This window comes from Hakea prostrata, chromosome 5, assembly GCF_041222555.1.
Source record: "Hakea prostrata isolate BN-2017 chromosome 5, UWA_Hpros_2, whole genome shotgun sequence".
NCBI lineage: Eukaryota > Viridiplantae > Streptophyta > Magnoliopsida > Proteales > Proteaceae > Hakea > Hakea prostrata.
In genome coordinates, this window is record NC_142604.1 from 16,626,005 (window position 1) to 16,643,116 (window position 17,112).

The following is a 17,112-nucleotide window of genomic DNA, read 5'->3' on the forward strand; positions in this document are numbered from 1 at the left end:
GATGGGGATATGAATACCAGATTTTATCACTTGTCTAGTAAAGTTAACCTCCACAAGAGAAAAATCTCAGAGGTTGAGGCTAATGGGAAGTTTTTCACGAAACCAAGTGAGATAGTCGGGGTTTTTGCAGATTTTATGAAAAATCTGTTCCAATCTAATCAAACTTTGGACCCTAGTTTTGTAGAATGTCTCTTTCCTCCAATCAATTTTGATGGCGGAAATTTGTCCATCACACTGGACAATCAAGAGATTAAAAATTTTGTTTTCTCATTGGGTTCTCATAAAGCACTAGGTAATGGATGGCTTTAATGCTTTTTTCTATCAGAAATTCTAGAACCTCATATGTGAGGATGTCTTCAGGTTTGTTAAGTCTTTCTTCTTGGATGAGATTCTCCCAGATGGAGTTAATCACACTCTACTTTGCTTCATCCCGAAAAAAGAAATTGCCAAATTAGTATCGGATTTTCGTCCCATCAGCTTGTGCAATGTGTCCTACAAAATTATTGCAAAAATCTTAGCAAAAAGATTGAAATCCTTTCTCCCATAAATCATTTCACCAAACCAAGGTGCGTTTGTGGCACAAAGGCAAATTACGGATAATATCATAGTGGCACATGAGATCTTTCATTTCATGAAAAAAAACCCGATGCAAAAAAGGTTTCATTGCTTTAAAATTAGATATGTCAAAAGCCTATGATAAGGCTGATCGGGGCATCTTTATCAAGCTGTTTCATTTCCTTGGGTTTGATGACAAATGGTGTAGATTAATTGACATCTTAATCTCATCTCCCACTTTCTCGATTAAAATGAGTGGTTCCCCTTAATCATGGTTTTCGGGATCGAGAGGTCTTAGATAGGGGTGCCCCCTAAGTCCATATCTCTTTCTTTTAATCATGGAAGTCTTGTCTCGACTCCTTGATGAACATAAATCCCTCAATCTAATCAGTGGTGTCAAAATCGGGAGAGGGGCACCAGATATTACTCACTTTTTGCAAATGACACGTTCTTGTTCTGGCAGCCAGACATTGAAGAAGTGATGGCTTTAAAGGCTTTCCTAGAACTTTTCTCGGATTTGACAGGACAGAAGATCAACCTTGAGAAAAGTGGAGTTCACTTCAGCCGGAATGTGCCTAGAGAGGACAAAAATGCGATACTTTCTATCTTACGGGTACCAGAACTAAGAGGAGAAACAACATATTTGGGAACAAAATTAATGACTGGGAAAGGAAAAACAAAAACTCTGCAATTTGTGCTCGAGCGAATGACCAAAAAGATGGCTTTTTGGAAGGCAACAAATCTCTCTTTAGCAGGAAGAGGAGTGTTGATGCAAGCTTCACTGCAATCTATGGCGCTATACCAAATGCAATGTTTGAAATTCTCAAAGACTATATGCACCAAAATAGATGCGATCTGTCAAAGGTTTTGGAATGGCCAGCCAAACAAGAAAAAACAACTGAACTTAATTGCTTGGGGTAGATACTGCAAGCCAAAAGCGATGGGAGGTATGGGTTTTAAGAGGATGGAAGATTACAACTCATCGTTGCTTCTGAAACAAGGATGGAGGATACTAACTCAACTCGATGCTTTGTGGGTCCGTATCCTAAAAGCAAAATATTTCAGAAATCAATCTCTTTTTGACCCTAAAGTCAGTGCAAAGAAAGGATCATGGATTTGGAATAGTCTCACAACTATAATTCCTCAATTAAAAACAATGGTGACACGAAAAATCGGAGCTGGAACACAAACTTTTTTCTGGTTTGATCCTTGGTTACCAACACAAATGCCAGATCCAACATCAACAAATGATCTCTCAATAGGGCCACGTCAAGCAACGGTTGTTGAGGTCCTCAACAATATCCAAAGCATCAACAGGGAGATATTTCTAACTCATCCTAATTTTATCTCCATCATTTCAACACCAATTAATTTGTCGGACCATGACGACTCATGGTCCTCCCTGCTTTCTCCAAATGGAGAATTCACAGTGAAAAAAGCCTTTTCTGAAATAATCAATAGGCGTTTCTCCTCGTTAGGGAACCCCCATACACCCAAAATTTAAGGTGTTTTTCTGGCGGTTACTGCACGACGGTCTACCAATCAGATCAAAACTAGCCCAGTGGTCTAACTGTTCATCGGAATGTGCTCTCTGCGAGGAAGCGAGCGAAACAAGTTGGCATGTTTTTATATCATGTGAATGGGCCAAAAGAATACATGCTGCTGGACCACTGGGCTTATGAACTGAAAATTGGAGAGACTCGTCAATCTGAGTCGGTGTCAAAACCTTGAAACCCACTTGGATATATCCAAATCCAAATGGTTTCTTTCCGTCTTTACTATCTCTTGTAATTTCATTTGGCAGGAAAGAAATCTTAAAGTTTTTTAGCAAAAAAATCCTAACCCTATAAAGGTGTTAAATAGCCTGAATCACTGGATTGCAAATCTTAAACTACAGAAAAATGAAATTACAATTCATAATTCTCCAACCCCAAATGTAGAAAACCTAACCTTTCAGATTTTAAATTGGTGCAACATCATCCCAAAACCTAATAATATTGTATTAATATATGCAGGAGTACTTAACCAGCACCTAGGGATGGCAGGATGGAGCATTGGGATGCACATGAATGGACATATACAGTCCATCGATTTTGGAACCGTGCAGATTCTGGACAAGCTAGAAGCAGCTCTTTTTGGAATACAATATGGGATGGATAAGGCAGCAACACAAGGGATTGGGATACAGGAAATTTGGTGCAACTTAGAAGAGTTGCCAAATCTGTCACCAAAACCAAATTTTGGAACATGGCCTTTACACCATATAGCTATGTTAATTAAGGTTGCTAAGACAACCAAACACGTAATATTTGACAAATTCTCATCCCCAATGCTCCAAGGTTTGTTTGAAAAGTTAGCACTATCCGATTCCAACTAATAGGAACAGGTAATGCAACTCAAAATTATGGCTGTAAGTGCTTTTAATTTAATGAAACTTTTCTTCTTATCAAAAAAAAAAAAAAAAAAATCCAATAATCCTTAGTAAATCTTACAACCTATTGGGGTTATATGATGTGATGTGTCCAAACTCCAAAATCCAGCTTAGTGGGGACTTTAAAATTGCCCTAGAAATATATATGCAAACTAGTGACCATCAAGTAGATTTTTGAACACATGCTAGCAGGGTATTTGGCAATTTGCAAATCAAATCAAAATCCATCTGTTGCTCCACCAATCTACAAAAAAACTTGCTTGATTGGGTTAGTCAAGGAACATCTCCGACAATCAAGTTAGTGGAATCGCACAACTTGAGAAGAAGAAAACAATTTGTAGAGCTTTCAATGCTAGAAAGAGTAATCCAAGAGTGTGTACCTGTTGATGAGGAAGGTGTGGGTATTTATATATCTTAGGAGATATTACATTAACTGTGCAGTAATGGAGTTCAAATGAGACTCTATAATTGTTGCTAACTTCCTAGGAAGTGGAGTCTTCTCCCCCAAGAGAATAGTACTTGGATTGTAGTTGTGAAGTCTGATATGGACTTTAAGAGCAATTCGAACTATCCGACTTAATCGAATGATGGATTTGAACTATTCAAGTCGATTGTGATCGGATTGTCTATTGTAATTTTAGTAATTTTATTTGAAAATTCAAAAAATTCATTTTGATTAATTAGTTGTTTTTTTTTTTCTTCCAATGGACACCTAAGTGGACAATATGTTTTCCTTAGAGGCTAGTTTGGTAGCTAACAAACAAGCTTTAAGGGAAGAGTTATGTTTCTTGGAGACAACCCTTAATGGTGTCTTTTACTCTCTTATATAAAGGTGAAAGGGGTTGTTTATTAAGAAAGAGAGAAATTATGTTTTGTGAAGTTGTTTTGAAAACTATGTCAACAACGGATTGGTGAATGTAGCTTTTGGATCCCTTAGTTCATCGTGATGGAGTGCATCGTCTGCGAGGAAGTGTTGTTTGATCTTGGGGGTGAAAACGTACTTAAAACCCGTGTGTATTATTCGGGGCGTTTAAATTAAAGAAAGTGCCGACCACCACCGACACGTCTCAACTCCGCTAACTTTGTTTGTGCATCATTAGATGGATGTATATTATGATGCTTTCAACAAGGAGATCATTCATGTCATTCAAAATAAGATAAGTTTTCCATTCTTATGATTGTATGTCTTCATTTGTCTTATACGATTGCCTATGCTATTAAATTATGTTCAACATTGTCTAATCTGCAGTGGTCGAACCATCAAATATAGGCTGACCATAACACCATCTTCCTAAATGCTCGCTAACAGACTAATGGTCTATTCTGCACAAAAAAAAAAAAAAAAAGTGCTTTATTAATTCACATTCTCTACTTTCAATTTTTTTGCATACCATTTTGATAAAATATTACTCCACTATCATTAGATTGACATGTTGTTTACGGAGTGCACCCGTAAACCTAGGGTGCACAAAATCATAAAAGTATACACATTCCCTCCACCATCGAGTTGGGATCCTTTATCTCTGTGGGCACATGATTATGCTTTTCTCACACATTTTCTCTCATAGGATTGTGCCATGTAGCATTTAAGTAATCCAATGATTATCAAATTTAAACTAAATTTGAATTTCATTTAAACCCACCCATAAATTTGAATTTTATTTAAACTTCATTTGTTGGGTAACCTTTGGATTATTGAAATGCCACATGACACAATCCTATGAGGGAATTAAAAGGAATTGTAAGAAAAAGAATTACAGAGGATGTGAATCCCTTTTTTATCATACGTTTAAAAAGGGGATCCACTTCTAATCTACTTTGTTAGCGCTCTGAAGTAAATCATCCCTCCTAAATATATAGTAGAAAAATATAAAGATTACTTATATTATTTTTTTTTATGGTAGATATCCTCAAGACTTCGACCCTTGTGAGTACCCAAAAAACCAGTAATAAATAATAAATAATATAATATAATATTCATAGGGCCGACTGAAGATGTGAAGCACGAACCTTGCTTGGATAGTGTGTTTGACAGGGTGGTGCCTATAGTGCCCTCTACTAGATCAATGCCACATAGATTTTATTAAATTCCAGATGTTCTGAACATCATTTACATAAATAAACAATTTAGTTGAAAAAAAAAAAAACGATTTTCTTTTAAAACGAATTTTGAGCGACTGGAATTTAACCCAACCAAGATGCGTGAAGCAGCGGGTAGCAATGGGCTTCTACACACCACGGATTACCACACGTTGACCTATGATCTTAATCTTCGACATAAAATCGTCAAAGGTTCTGATCCAACGGATTTCCATCAGTTCTTAGGCTCTGATCCCATTTCATTTTGGTCTAAACATTTTAGCAGCCTATAGGGTTCTCGGTGTTGGAAATTTGTTCGGAGTCAGATCGAGAAGAAGAGATGGGAGGAGGACATGGGGGCGATGGACACAGCACGACTTACAAAGGTGTCACCCTGCATCGCCCTAAGCGATGGCATACAGTCACCGGAAAGGGCTTGTGCGCCATCATGTGGTACAATACTCAGAACCCCTTTCCGATCTTCTTCCTTCGAATCGTTACTATGATTCCCTTTCTGTTGATTTCTTCAATGGAAATTTTTACGTAAAACTGCAATTGGCTGTTTGTGTGTATGAAGAGAAGTAAGAAAATTGAAGATTAGTTATCATTTTGATGATTAAGAACTCAGATGCATTCCTTTTCTTTACTCTATTTTGGAATTTTCCAATCTTCGTCCCTTTTTATTTTTATTTAAATTCATTATTGCTGTTGGGACGGAGAAAATCAATGGTGCTTTCGACTGAAGTAGAGGACCAACAAATTAATTGGATAACTGTGAAATTGTGGAAACATCAGATAACTAAGAAAAGTATGTCCATTGGAAATATAATGTAATCTGTGCTGTTGTAGCAGACAGAACTGGTTCGTCAGGGCTTTCAGTTATGGAAGATAGGATCTTTAGGGTTTAAACGCCAGCGGGGACAGTTCCATCTAGTCTGATATCTGGTTTGGCTTTTAGATCCCTTTACCACTATTTCTGAGCCTTATCAGGGCAGTTCTTGGCGTCGTTTGAAATTATGATCGCTTCGTTGGCTGATCGTTAAAATGACTCAGGCACATGTATTGATATTCCTATTGAATGGGCCTTTGAGAAGGTACCCCTTGATGTGTTTCCAGTTTGGGTCAGGATGCAAGCAATGCCGCATTTGTAGTACTTTAAGTTAACCTCCGATTTGCTGGGTTCACATTATTTCAGTGTTCATGACTAGAATGTTTTGTGATGTTTCTCCTCCCTCATTTTTGGGGATTTGTTGAAGAGGATGTTGGTTGAAAACTTGAAGGATGCTGGAACCCATGAACAGTTGAGTTGATTTTGTCTTTTGAAATGACAAGTTAAGATGACAAGTGGAATCTATTTTGGACTAGCCACAAGGGTTTCAATTTTTGGAAGACACAATACAGGAACCTTAAAATAAACAGAACTTGTTTCTGAACCCTCACAGAATATAATTAATTTATTGGTTTGATTTATCTCTAAAGAAGTGATCACTGGGAGTCTAATAATTGATAGGTTGATCACTGGTTTGTTGTATTTTTGTAGGTTTTGGGTATTCTACAGGGCTAAGCAAGATGGCCCCGTAGTCTTGGTAAGCTTCAATTTTGTCTTATCATTGTCCATCTGGATACTTTTCCCTCTCCTCGAACTCATTTTCAATTGCATATGGTATTTTGTTGTACAGGGTTGGCGGCATCCTTGGGAGGGGCATGGGCATGACGCCCATGGTCATGGGCATGATGATCATTAGGTATTGACACTAACAACTGAAATTGGTGGAGTTCATTCTATATCAATTAAGGCAATCTTATAGTTGATAAAGATTTGAAATAGAGGAAGAGAGAAAGGGAGGGGAATAGAGAACGTAATGTAAATATGGCCTCTTGTGTCGGTCAGGCTTGATTCAAGTTTTGAACACATCAATCAGGAGTTCTGTTGTTTAATCCTAGCTCATTTGGATATCCCATAGCGCAGCTAAGATTTTTTACTCATGAATAATTGATAATCTCAAGATGTCTGCTGAATGAACACAGATGCCCCCCCCCCCCCCCCCCCAAAAAAAAAAAAAAAAAATAATAAATAAAAGAAAGAGAGAGAAGAAAGAAAGAATTAGAGTTCTAGAAAGTTAATTACTACTATTTCCGTAGCTGAAAATTTTCATTTGCTTTGTGTGCCATGGAATTTGAAACTAGTAAATGAATGGTATTTTAGAACATAACTTGTCATTCAGCTCAGGTAATTATTTGTAATGTTTAAGTTTTATTCTTAATGCTGTGGATATCCATAAAATGTAATTCCTGTAGTTAACTTGTCATTGATACCATGGTTATTGATTGAGAATGAAACCATTGCTACTTCTAATGCAAATCCTGGGGTGAACACTGTTTGGGTTCGTTCATGGGCCCCAATAATGTGCATTTCAATTTATGGGTATAGTGGCAGAACAACCTCCTAGTGTTAAATTTATAGTTGTCAAGGCGTTGCCAAGGCAATGGTTGGGCATCCAAGCTGTGATTTATAGGGGCCTAGGTAGCTGCCGCTTTATTGTAAGGCATGTTGCACTAGTCTAATTGATAGCAGACTAGGTTTTGGCACACACTGATGCCAAATATCATAAAAGCTAGCGTTTTTATATTGATACTTTATTTACTTGAGACATTATTCCTAAATAAGAAAATATCCCTTGTTTGACTCCCATAAAAATAGTTATAGTATTTAATAAAGATAAAAAGCTCAACTCCTCTGGTTGCAATTTATGTTGAAAAAGACAGTGGAAGGGTGATATACACTTAAACAGGACCCACCTAATCACTGCCATAGCGAGTGCCTTATACCTAAGTGCTTTGACTGCCCTAAAATGCCTTGAATCACCTCGGTGTCCTGACACCTATGATCAAAACCAGGCAGTGAATTAGAGCCAACTTCAGTGGAGTGAACTCACTCGTAATAGATTTCTGATAAAATCCTCACTACTAGCCTCTTTAGTTGGATGTGATATCAAGCCAAATTAGTAGCTGGAGGAAGAGATGTGAGGTCTGAATTTAGAACTTGGCAGTCAAGAGGGAAGGCACTCTTGGGTTCTGGTTGGTTCTTGTTAAGGTAGCTGCTTTGGTGTAGGGATCTAGACTGAGTCACCTTTGGAGGGAAATCTATCTCCTAGAATTTGGGGTTGCACTGAGTTATTAAAGTAGAGTTTCATTGTGTTCTTCTCAGGCTGTAGTTTTGTTACTGAAAACAAAAATAACAACTGATGCAATATCAAGCCTGGAGAAGATTTCTCATGCTGTTTTGGTCGTATCAGAACTCTCTGTAAGGCCAACAACCAAGCCCTGCCTTGGTGTATCCTAGCCAGGAGTTGGCCCCTGAGTTTCTCTTGATTGTGAGTCCTGTGTGGTCCAATCCTGGAAGCTTCTAGAATTTGAATTTTTAGTTTCTGTATTTTCTTTTCTTTCGGTACTTGTGTTTTTATATTCCTCAGTTTATTATTTAACTGTTCAAATTGGAAACAAAGGACTTCAGATTTTAATACTTTACTGGTATTAGTTTCGACATGAGCTGTTAGTGTGGGGAGTCGAATTGTTGTGTGCCAAAAGTTAATTTTTTTTTGTAGCTATTTTTAGGCCTTTATTTAGTGAAGAGCTACTTCTTTGTTTAAATTCTGCCTTTGTAGCTAAAAGTGTAACATTGATATCTGATTGAAGAACTGAACTGCAGCATTGTTGGCCTAAGTAATGTGTTGAGCATCCTATCTCCCTCACATGTTTTAGGAGTTCTTTCTGGATCCTCCCTTTTCTCGTTCATATTTTCTTTCCCTTATTTTTTTAATCATCAACAATTGTCTTCTTCTCTTTTTGGATTTGACTCTTCATCTTCCACCTGGCCCATCTTCTTTTCTCATCCATCGTGTATTTTAGATCATAGCCTTCTAACCTGTGCCATTGACTGGGGTGTTGGATGAGGTGAAAAAGGAAAGTAAGGAAGAAAGAAGAGTAGTACTGGGAGAAACTAAGGATGACATACCTTATCTTAAGGAGAAAGAGGAAACAATGATAAGGAGCACAGTTGCATTAACAAGTAAGCAAACCCAGTTGTTCATTCAATTCTATTCACCATCTTTGATTGATGGGATTACATGATATAAATAAAAAGAACTGATCTAACTTAGTATGGATTTGATCAACTAAAAAGTTAATCAAATTAGTAATATTACATGCAACTAAAAACAATTCCTATGCATGGCTCAATCCTACCAGAAGAAAATGCAATTTCAATATCTCAAAGTAGCTAATAAACCCCTCCCATTAGCTTAGGTCAGTTCCATTTGGGCTTAGGTTTCCTAGCATGGTCTCATCAGCCTAACCACTCTAATGATATTGCATAAAGTATCCTTTTAAGGAACTCAACTTCATAAAGTTGGGGTAAAGACAAGGTGGCACCTAACTCCACTTCTTGGAGTTGAACAAATCTTGTTACCTTGTTTGTTTAATTTTTATGATGTCCTACATGAAAAAGCATCATTTCTTATTGTTGTGCTAACACGGTAGAAATCCATGTACCTAAAATGTTGTGCTTTCCAATCAAGCAGCCATGTCAAAGAAGAATGTGATACACCTTCAAAGGGGGGACACAACATTGCATTGTATCTAAGAACATACCATTCTATTAACAGAGTAGAGCATGCAGCAATTAGTAATTTTTAGATTGGAGTTGTTCACTCATTTTGAGGGAATTAGATGTGGTTCTGTGATCCATACGTACAAACAGCTTCTTCAGAGATGACATTAGTACAATTTAACTCCATTGATCCATGTTATGTAATTGGTCATTACACTTCTTGCGGGTCTAAAGGATGTTAGACACCTTTTGAGTGGTGAAAATTAGATGAAGAATATAAGAAGGTTGTTATTTCACACTGCTGTTGTGCATTGTAGGAAAAATCGCCGAAATAGTGCCGTTTTGGAAGGTAACGATATGAAATGGAGCTTCAATGCAAACTTTACAATATATTGGCGAAAAGTCTGCGAGAAATCACCGATTGTTTGATTTCTCGCTGATTTTTCGTCTTTTTTTTTGTCAAACAATTTTTTTGGCGATTTTTTGTCATTTATATACGAAATTAGGGTGAAAGGTAAGGTTGATTGTCCAAAACACATAATGTAAGGCAAGATTAATTGAAAATTTGAAATGTATAATTAGAAACTGACAAGATTGATTGAAACTATAAATGGAAACCAAATTGTAAAGGTAAGGTTGATTGAAATTATAATTGGAAACAAAGTTGTAGTTGAAATTATAAAGTAAGGTTGTTAAATTATAATATGAAATGCATAATTAGAAACCGATAAGATTGATTGAAATTGTAATTAGAAACCAAATTCTAAAGAGGTTGATTGTAATTATGATTGGAAACAAAGATGTAATTGAAATTATAAAGTAAGGTTGACTAAATCTATAAATTTATAACTAGAATCAAATCATAAGGTAATATTTGTATCTCCTTCTAATATAATTATTGTTTATAAAAAAATAAATTTGACCGAAATCAAAAGTCAAATTTTGCCGAAATCTCGGCCGATTCGCTGGTTTCGGCAACCAGCGAAAGGTGAATTCTCGCAAAATCTCACTGAAATTTCGCACTTTGCTGTCGTGGCCATTGACTTCATTAGGCTTCAACCTCTACACAAACTATCTTGAGATTCAGTTTCCCCTCCAAGGCAAGAGGTATAGAAGAGTCCTTTTTAACGTTGGCTAGTAGATGGTTGGAACACTGGGCAGATACATGAGTTTTTCCTTTGCACATGAAACATTGGATGATGGCCTTTGACATCAGAGGAGGTCCGTTGGAATAGTATCAAGGTGGAGAATATGGCCTGTTAGGTTGTGAAGAATGATCATGGTTCAAGAACTCACTCTTGCCAAGGATCTTGCTCCTTCAAAAAATCGAGATCTTGACTGAATTGGCAAGATCTTGGTCAAGATATGGTTTTTTTTGGGGCCAACTTGATGGCTCATCTCGGTGGATTTTAGGGTCTAGGTTGGGCTTAAATTTGATAGTTAGCCGAATTTAGGCCTTTTAAACACATTGATAGTCTTGTATTTGAGAGAAAATAACCCTAAGAATGAATTCTTAGTTTACCTTAAGTGTGATACTGAAAAGCTGCAGGATTGGGGAACGCAAGGTTGTACAACATGTAATATAGAACTTTTAAGGCATATAAATGAAAAGCAAATATATCAAATACAACAAATAACTTAAATATCATTAGAATTCCATCCATATGAATATCACAATCTTGACTCTCAAGAATAAAATAATAAAATTATACAACCGTTAGAAGTTTTATATAGGTCATAATTTGTAAGTCATAACTCATATGAACTCATAACTCATAAGTTCATAAGACAAGCATAGAATGATTGATGTTCCTTTGGTGTTGTAGATGTGATAAGAGTAGTTGCAAGTGAAAATACAACTGAAATCTGCAAAAAATGGGTTAAAATTGAGAGTTTTGGCGAGATATGGGGAGAGATCGGGTGAGATATGGTGAGATAGCGAAATCTCGAGCAAGTTGTGGGAATCTCGCCCTTTATCTCGCTTTGCCCTTCATCACGTCTCTTCATTCAAAAAAAGCGAGGTATCTCGCGAGATCTCGAACCATGTTCTTGATATCCATTGACCAGTGGGTTGCTGAATGACTTTTCCTGAAGAGAAAACTGCTAATGAGTGGAACTTTCATCCCTATGGAAAGTGTAAGAAATTCTTCTGACTGTAGGCCTCTTTAGACTTCTTCCTGATTAGCCAGCCACATGTACTGCATGCTCCCTGGGAGGCAGTTGACCGGATGCTAGCATACATGATCTCAGAATGGACACCGTAGCAAAAAGGTGCTATCAATTCCTCCTCATTTTACTGAAAATTAGATTGAGCTGCTTAGTGATAAATATCTGGCAATGTACTCCTCACAGTCATGCTATCTCATCTCAGCCATGCGAATTTAGTCAATATGCAGTAATATCTGGTTCATCTCATCCCTAATATTTAACTAACGCATACCTTGAGTCCTATTTTGTTATTGGTGCTTGATTCACCAGACTTGTGCTGTGCCCATAAATTTAGCATCTGGAATACGATCTTTATGGCATAGTTATCATGGTATCTGGGCGATACAAGGTGTTGGAGATGTTCCAATATCAAGCTGACACCAACAAGGTGATCAAGGTGTTTCAATGCCTAGTGATGCCATAATAACTATGCTTCTAGCTTCAGTCAATCTATACCATCTCAAAAAGATCTCCAAACTTTGAACCCTATCAGGATTACTAATTTGGTTTCTTATCCCCAAAAACCTTAGGAAATCTAACTGAGCTCTTTTTTAGCTCCACAGGGGCCATGGTTATAAGTTCAGTCTGCTCCATATGGTGGAGGTTCAGTGAATGGTATGATGGTAGTGTTGGTGCAGTGAGGGTGTAATATGAGATGACCACTGTGGGATGAAGTTGGAAGAGTCCTAGATTAAATGAGACTTTTTCCTTTATTTGAAGACAGAAGTCAGTTGACTGAGGCTTTTGCTGAAAAAAAGAAAAGAAAAATGTTGATAGAGGCTTTGTATGGAATGCCATCGAGGTCTGGAGGGAAGTAACAGCTTGCTGAGGTTACTGTCAATCTGTGGAGTCAACAGTTTCTTTCCTGAATTTATCTTTATATGGAAAACAGCCGACCCCATTTGGAACATGGCTTCTTGTTGTTGATCTTTATATGGAAAACCTCACTATTGGAAACCATGGTATGGTATGGATGAGTATGTCCGCTATGGGCCTGTTATGTAACTCAATTTAAGACTATATGGCAAAACAGTAAATATTCACTGGCTTATCATGGGCATCAGTGTTGCTTGGTTGGCAATGATATATAGGGGATTTATATTTTCTAAGTGAGGGTAAACTTGAAAGCCAAAGAATAAATGATGGTTTAAAAGAATATGGAAATGGAGGGGCAATTGGGGAAATAAGAGGATAAATCCAATATTTTGTGGAGGTAAGAGAGAAGAAGAGGTGGGTGGTGGGTAAGGGGTTTGTTATCTTCAACCTCCCAATATCAAAACCCAGGGGTGCACAAGAGCTGAGTTCGGTGCAGAGAACTTACTAATAAAACATGGATTTGGACTGAGATTTCAGGTGAAGAATCCTCCTCTTTATGGCCCATTTTATTATCAGTGATAACCAGCCCACGCGGTGCCTGAAGGAAGAAGGTTAAGGTCTGAAATTAGAACTTGGCAGTAAGGAGGGAAGTTGTCATGCCTTAGGAGATCCTTAGAATTTGGGGTTGATCTGAGTGGTGAAGAGTACAAGTGAACTCTCTCAGACTGAGTTTTGTTACATTGAGAAGAGAAGCAGGGGGATTGGGGTATAGAAGAAGGAACATGGAGCAGGGGAAATGAGGAAGAAAAGAAAAGTGGCATTTAGGAAACTAGGGAAGATGTACTGATTTGGAAGGAGAAACTGGAAACAGACAGGGAGAACAATCACACACACAGGTAACAAACCAAATTATTCTTTGTTCCATTCTATTGACCCCTTTATGTTTATGGGATTACATGGTATACATAACAAGAAATCGTACCAAGTAAAGAGATCTCAATAAAGAAGTTAAAACGAAGTGGGAACCAAAAATGTATCTCCTGCGTTTGGGTTAGTCCTACTTAAACAAAAGGCAAATCACTAAGGTATCTCAAATATCTTATAAACCCCTACCAGTTTTTGTTTGTGTATACATCTGGTGGCTTTATCCTGTGAGGGGTTTTCCTTCTGAACCTGGTTGTATCGGTCCAACTACTCAAGTGCTACTGCATCAATTTCTCTTAGGGGTGGGGTAAATGTGTTGCTGATCATGTAAATTAGTTTATGGATGGTTCTTGACGTAAAACCACATCTTCAATAGTTAGCACTTATCAGTGAAGGATAGTCTTATCGTTGCAAACTGGAGGTCTCCTCTGATTTATTTCTTCTTGGTTTGGATAAAATAGAAATTTAAATCAATGGGGTTGTGGATTTATGAAGTATGCATTAAAGTTGTAAAAACTTTAAAAGAAATGATTTGAGGCCACTGTTGAGTCAATCATTTTTTTCTCCAACACCTTTAGGATTTTAAGAGGGAGTGCAAAAGGGAAGGGTTGGTACTCAATTAATAATACTTAGTTGCATTACCGGAAGAAAAACCAACCTGCTGTAAATGTAGCTGATTTTCCAGCTACACTAAAATATGCTCTTTCTTTATCCATTATTTTTTTGGCAGGTCTTACTTTAGGTATAATCAAAGCTCAAGTATTGGTTTTATTTTTATTTTTTATTTTAGAAAATTCACCCATAATAAAGCTCAAAGTTTTTTGGGATGAGCCGGTAAAATCTTTTTTGTTTATGGGAAAAGGCAGGGCACACCACCCATTCTCTCTATCTATGCCCCTCTTGGGATGACCTGCTAGCTCTTCTGTTTGATTCTGGTTACCTGCTAGCTTGCAACTCATGGTGGTGCATGTATCACTATCCATCGTTTTAGTTAGAAAAAATTTCTTGACAATTATGAGTGTGGATGTAGAGAACTTCAGTGAGCTGTGAAATGAACTTGTTATCTCAAAGATGTTAAACACAAGGAATTGAGCTACTGCACTTCACATTCCTTTTGTTTTCATACTTTGCTTAACTGCTGCGAATCTCATCCATAAATTTGAGCATTTCTTTTGCTTGGTACCAATCAAGAAGATGTTTGATGTATTAGAGGAAAATGAATAAATCTTCATTTTAATTTTCTTTTGTATTTTGCAGGTCTTCTGTTGACAAAGCAAGAGGAGGATGAGGAGGCCTTGCGTGGATAGTTTTTATTTGCGTCTCTATGAATGTGGTAGATCGGAATAAAGTCAATTTGCAAACTGAAACTGTCTTTCCTCTTTTTTGTGGATCCACTGTTCTTTTCTTTTTGGTAAGCAGAAGACCTTATTGTGGACTCATGTTCAGCTACTTGAATGTTATAGCGATTGTGTGATGTATACAATTTGGTTCAGAGATGTGAATTCTGTTTTTTTTTTCCTTTTCTTTTTCGATTTGGTGTGTCTGAAATATTTATTTCTATTGCCGAGAAAGAGGAAGCATCAAAGCTATTTATTCATGGCCGCAGTTCAGCTTGCCTCCCAGCCCAAATCTTAACAAAAGGTTAGAATTGTTACACGGTGATGTATATTACATTTTCATAATTCACCCGGCCAGTGTTCACACTTCATTGACAATACACAAGCATTACTTTTTCTTTATGGAAAGTATAGATAAATTAGCCAAACAGGATAGAACAGATACAAATGTTGTGTTCCACCTGCAGATTCAGACATTTAATCTTGGCTTCAAAGGTTCAAACTTGTACAACTCTTAATAATCTTATATTCCCATCGGTTTCAATACCAAGTGTTTTTAGGGTTACTACCGAACGAAGGTAGTTTAAAGTCCAAGCACAGCCCTGCTCTCAAACCTGTTCTGTAAAGATCAAATCCATACACCTAGTATGTGATTGGAAAGATTTTCATGGAAATCAGTTCTTGTGTAAAATCATTTACATATATTTCTGTATAGAGGGACCATTTTTATTATGCAGAGGTAATCAATCCTGACGCTCTTCTATGATATTTAACACCACTAAATGTCTGGACATTAGCGTCCAGATGTACTGCAACAAACCATGCATCGACCCCTGACCAACTGTGAAATAAGAGATTCAACCCCAAATACATAAGAGTCCAGATCATCTCTCCCGACGGGAAGCACTATGTAGCACTATGTTCGAGGAGATAATCCACACTCAAATACATAAGGGGTCTGTTTTCCTTTTTTTCTTTTTTTGGCCATGAAAGGAAATTTAATGAATTCACATGTAGAACCCTAGCTTGGCTTGCAACCAAAAATCAGGAATTGAAAAGTAGCCATACAGTCTTAGAGTTTGAGTATATCTGAATAAATCTTGTGTTAAATCAGAATATCTGATTTTACACATATTTATAAAACGTATGGGTAATAGGAAATACAACATACGTAGAAGAAATACAAGAATACAAAATATGAAATACAAGAAAGAATTAATATACAAAATTATTCCTTAACACCCTCCCGCAAAGTCAACGGTCCGGAGAGAAGCTTGACTTTGGAGTGAAGAAGTTGAAAACGAGTAGAAGAAAGGCCCTTAGTGAGAATATCAGCCAATTGATCATCAGTGGAGATATAATGAACAAGGAGATCCCCTTTAGCAACCTTGTCACGCACAAAATGAAAATCCACTTCAATATGCTTGGTACGAGCATGAAACATAGGGTTTGCCGAAAGATAGGTGACACCAATATTATCACACCATAACGTAGGTGGAGAGGATGTAGAAATGCCCAACTCAGTCAAAAGGGAATGGATCCAGGTCAACTCAGTAGTGGCAGAAGCAATAGCCCGATATTCACTCTCAGTACTAGAGTGAGCAACAGTGGACTGCTTGCGAGATTGCCAAGACACCAAATTGTCTCCCAGAAAAACAAGGTAGCCACCCTGAGACTTTCGATCATCAACACACCCTGCCCAGTCGGCATCAGAGTAAGCAGATAGAGTGCAGGAAGAAGAGGGAGTAATATGTAACCCATAGAGAATAGTCCCCTTTAGATAGCGTAAGAGGCGTTTTAAAGCAACCCAATGATCAGTGGTAGGGGAAGAAAGAAATTGACATAGCTTGTTCACAGTATAGGCTATCTCAAGGCGAGTGAGGGTGACATATTGTAAAGCACCAACCAAGCTACGAAATAAAGTGGGATCAGATAATGGAGTCCCTCCTGTGCTAGAGAGGTGATGAGATGGAGGGATAGGAGTGGTAATAGGCTTTGCATCAGCGATCTCAGCTCATTGAAGGAGAGTCAAGATATACCATTGTTGAGATAAAAGTAGATCCATAGGGAGAGGAATAAGCTCAATCCCTAAAAGAAACGGGCATTACCCAAATCCTTGAGAGCAAACTCAGCATGTAGAGAATGCATAAGAC

The 17,112-nt window shown here is 37.5% G+C and overlaps 1 protein-coding gene across 1 annotated transcript; it reads left to right on the plus strand.

Moving 5' to 3' along the window:
- The first annotated feature begins 5,321 nt into the window (after positions 1-5,321).
- LOC149015471 (NADH dehydrogenase ubiquinone 1 beta subcomplex subunit) lies at positions 5,322-15,346 on the plus strand. Its single transcript, XM_089155038.1, has 4 exons — positions 5,322-5,518; positions 6,606-6,651; positions 6,745-6,810; positions 14,880-15,346. Exons 1-3 carry the CDS (start codon positions 5,406-5,408, stop codon positions 6,808-6,810), a joined length of 225 nt encoding a protein of 74 aa, XP_089011164.1. The 5' UTR covers positions 5,322-5,405; the 3' UTR covers positions 14,880-15,346.
- The last annotated feature ends 1,766 nt before the right edge of the window (positions 15,347-17,112 follow it).

Bases quoted from the DNA above. Each gene is read 5' to 3' on its own strand.
- LOC149015471 (XM_089155038.1), top strand. From the start codon at position 5,406: ATGGGAGGAGGACATGGGGGCGATGGACACAGCACGACTTACAAAGGT. The intron at 5,519-6,605 runs GTACAATACTCA...GTATTTTTGTAG, and splicing joins GGCTTGTGCGCCATCATGTG to GTTTTGGGTATTCTACAGGG. The intron at 6,652-6,744 runs GTAAGCTTCAAT...TTTGTTGTACAG, and splicing joins AAGATGGCCCCGTAGTCTTG to GGTTGGCGGCATCCTTGGGA.